This window comes from Cannabis sativa, chromosome 6 (assembly GCF_029168945.1).
Source record: "Cannabis sativa cultivar Pink pepper isolate KNU-18-1 chromosome 6, ASM2916894v1, whole genome shotgun sequence".
In the NCBI taxonomy this organism is placed as follows: Eukaryota; Viridiplantae; Streptophyta; class Magnoliopsida; order Rosales; family Cannabaceae; genus Cannabis; species Cannabis sativa.
Window position 1 is genome coordinate 24,034,667 of NC_083606.1, and position 3,886 is coordinate 24,038,552.

Here is a 3,886-nt window from a genome sequence, read left to right on the forward strand (position 1 = left end):
ACGGTAAAGAGTTGGATCGGGTAAAGGGGTCCCTTTGTCTTTGCTAAGTTTTAAGTTGACATCCATGGGGGTAGAGGCAGGTTTAGTGCCAGAATGCTCGGTGTCATTTAGTAATTGCAAAGTGAAATTTCTTTGTGAGACGAATATGCCTTCTTTAGTTCGGCCCACTTCAAGACCAAGGAAAAAATGAAGTTTTCCAAGATCTTTTAATTTGAACTGGGTGTCTAAGTTGTGTTTGAAGTTGGTTATTGTAGTAGCATTGTTGCTAGCAATAATCATGTCATCAACGTAGACAAGGACAACCATAAAAAACGAGGAAGAGCGTTTAATAAAGAGGGAATTGTCAGATTGAGATTGTTGAAAGCCATCCTTAATGAGGGTGGTACTAAGTTTGGCGTACCATTGTCGGGAGGCTTGTTTAAGACCATAAATGCTCTTATTTAACTTGCAAATGGTGTTTGGAGGAGCATTGTATCCCGAAGGTATCTTCATGTAGACTTCTTCGTGAAGATCTCCATGAAGAAAAGCATTGTTGATATCTAATTGGTGAATGGTCCAATTATTGATAGCTGCTAAGGCAAGGAAAGTTTTCAGAGTATTGAATTTAGCAACGGGTGCATAGGTTTGTGAGAAACCAATTCCTTCTCTTTGGTTAAAGCCCTTAGCAACTACCAGGGCTTTGAACCTCACAACTTCACCAACTTCATTGTATTTAACTTTGTATACCCACTCACAACCGATGGCTTTGTGGCCAAGGGGTAGCTTTTTTATAATCCAAGTTTTACATTTTCAAGGGCTTGTGTCTCACAATCCATGCCTGAAGCCAATGTCTTAATTGAGATGCCTCTTCATAATTTTTTGGTTCATTCTGTGTGTATGCGGCTAAGACAGCAGCACGAAACTGAGGGTTCAGTTTTATATATGATAAAAAAGATTCAATTGGATAGGCTGTGGAAGACACATGACATACATAATCCTTTAAATGAGATGGTTTTGTGAGTATGCGGCCTTTGGTTGAGGTAGTGAGACTTGGATTTTTGTTAGCTACCTTTTGAGATGGTTTAGAGATACTCAGATTAGAGACAATGATTGGTGTTTTGGCTTTTTCAGAAGCGGTTGTTGGAGCCTTAGCAGTAGGTGTTTTTACTGCATCAGTAAAGGGGTTGTTTGCTGCATCAGTATCCATTGTTGGTGCTGTAGCAGTAGGTGTTTTTTTTTTGCAGCAGGGATGTTGTTGGCTGCATCAGTGGCTAGTGTGGGTGCTGTAGCAGTAGGTATGTTGATTGCATCAGCGGTTTTTTGTTGGCTGCATCAGTAGCCATTGTGTTTATCACAGCAGGATGTTGATCCTGTATGGTAGGGAAATCATCAAGAAAATGAGTCTTGTAAATATTTGCAGCATTTGGCTGTGTTTGTGTTAATGGTTTCTTGTTTGGTAACACGGATGGGGAGAAAAAATTGTTTATTTCCTGAGATGATGTGGTGTTAGTAAAAGGGAAAATTTGTTCATGAAACACAACATCACGGGAAATATAAATTTGTTTGGATGCAATGTCCAATAGAGTGTAAGCTTTCATTCCCATAGGATATCCAATGAATATAGATTCCCGACTCCTAGGAGAAAATTTATGGTGTTTGGACTCTAATGTGGATCCATATGCCAAGCAACCAAATGATCTAAGGTGATCATAGTTGGGGCCTCTTTTGTAAAGTGTTTCAAAGGATGTAAGACCTTTGAGGAGTTTAGAAGGAGTGCAGTTGAGGAGATAAGTGGCAGTAGAAATGAGATAAGACCAATAGGTCAATGGTAAATGTGATTGAAAACTTAAAGCTTGAGCAATGTTTAATATGTGTTGATGTTTTCTTTCAACCACAGAGTTTTTGTTGTGGTTTTTCAACACGTGAATGATAGTGAATTATGCCCTTTGAGGCATAAAACGAAGTGAGATTTAATTCCTTGGCATTGTCGGATCTGATAGCCTTTATGGATTTGGAAAATTGAGTGCAAACCATGTTAAAAAAATCTGGTATGATAGTCTTAACATCAGATTTTGCTTTTAGCATGTAAGTCCATGTAAAACGGGAATGATCATCAACAATGGTCAAAAAATACCTATAACCTTCTATACTTATTATTTGAAATGGTCCCCATATATCCATATGAACTAAGTCTAAAGTTGTCATCGCAAAATTATTATTGGAGACAAAAGGGAGTCTCTTTTGTTTAGCTAAATGACATATATGACAGTAGGTATTAGAATTGGGAATGAAAGAATTATCAATCTTTTTATTGAAAGAATTCGAAATATACAATGATGGATGACCAAGGCGATTGTGCCATTGGTTTACATTTGATGTATGTAAATCGAAATGAGATTGACTGGAGGCAGCAGCAAGTGGTTTATCTTGAGAGATGAGGTACAATTTGTCATATCTCTTAGCTATCCGAATCACCACCTTCCGAGAGAAGGATCCTGTATAATGCATGAATTAGTTTTAAAGAGAACATTGTTGGGTGTATTGGAAACTAAATCATTGATAGACAAGAGGTTTATTCAGAAGTTAGGCACATATAGAACATTATGCAGAACTAGAGAGTTATTAATGCAAACTGTACCACATTTTGTGACTTGTACCAACCCACCAGTAGGCAAAACCACATGTTTGGGAAATGATGTGTTATTGAAAGATGTAAAACAAGATATATTTGAACACATATGGTGGGTGGCACCACTATCAAGAATAAAATCAAAAGAAAGTTGTGAGATGATATTACCAGCCATATTCGAAGCAGCAGGAGTGTTTTCAGCAGTTGGATTTGCTTGACTGAGCTACTAGCTGAGGAGGGAAATTAACTGTTGACATTGTGATGTAAGATCAGCAGGGATATTGGGGGCTGTTGTGTGATCTGCAGAATGTTTAGAGGAAGTGTGATTGGCTTGAGCCTTGCCTTTATCCGCCTTTTTTTTGTCTCCATAACCAGGTGGCAAACCATGGATGAAAAAGCATTTATCCACAAGGTGGCCTAGTTTGCCACAATGAGAACAAGAAGGACGGGGTTTTTTGTTTCTAGGGGGATTTGTAGATGGTGGGCAAACTGAAGAGGCAAGGGGTGGGTTGTCCGAAGATCCGAGAGTGTGTTGACGTTCTTCTTGAACTATCATAGCAAGGACCCGAGATAGGTTCGATATTGGTTCATTTATCAATATTTGGGCGCGAACCGAAGCATAGGATTCGTTTAGACCAGTGAGGAATTCCAAGACTTTGTTTTGATTATAGTAATCAAGAAATTGCTTCATTCCACCACAAGAACATGTAGTATTAGGCTGAAATTCTTTCAGCTCATCCCATAGGGATTTGAGTTTCGTGAAATAAGAGGTGACGGAATGGTCACGTTGTTGGAGACGAGTTAGCTGGGTATGGAGTTGGAAAATATGGGGTCCACTGCCCTTATTGAACCTTTCAGCTAGGTCTTGCCACATATCAGTGGCTTGATCAAAGTACATAATACTTTGAGCTATTTCAGGTGAAACATAATTGACCAACCAGGACATCACCATATTGTTACAACGCAACCAAGATGGGAGAAGAGAGTTACCAGATTCAGGTCGTGGAATTGAGCCATCAACGAAGGCAATTTTGTTCTTCGCAGCAAGAGCTATTGTGATTCCACGCTTTCAGGATTGGTAGTTGATTCCAGTGAGAACGGTGGACACGAGGACCAGTCCAGGGTGATAACTGGAGCTGAGGAAGAAGGGGCTTGAGACGTCGTCGTTGGTGTTGCGATCATGAGACCTGCAATTTCCCATAGGGATTTGAGTTTCGTGAAATAAGAGGTGACGAAATGGTCACGTTGTTGGAGACGAGTTAGCTGGGTTTGGAGCTG

General features: G+C 39.6%; 1 protein-coding gene across 1 annotated transcript; it reads right to left on the minus strand.

The window, feature by feature from the left end:
* Nucleotides 1-2,834: 2,834 nt before the first annotated feature.
* LOC115695109 (uncharacterized) lies at nucleotides 2,835-3,560 on the minus strand. Its single transcript, XM_030622199.1, has one exon. The coding sequence runs from the start codon at nucleotides 3,558-3,560 to the stop codon at nucleotides 2,835-2,837; it is 726 nt and encodes a 241-aa protein (XP_030478059.1).
* Between the last annotated feature and the right edge of the window lie 326 nt (nucleotides 3,561-3,886).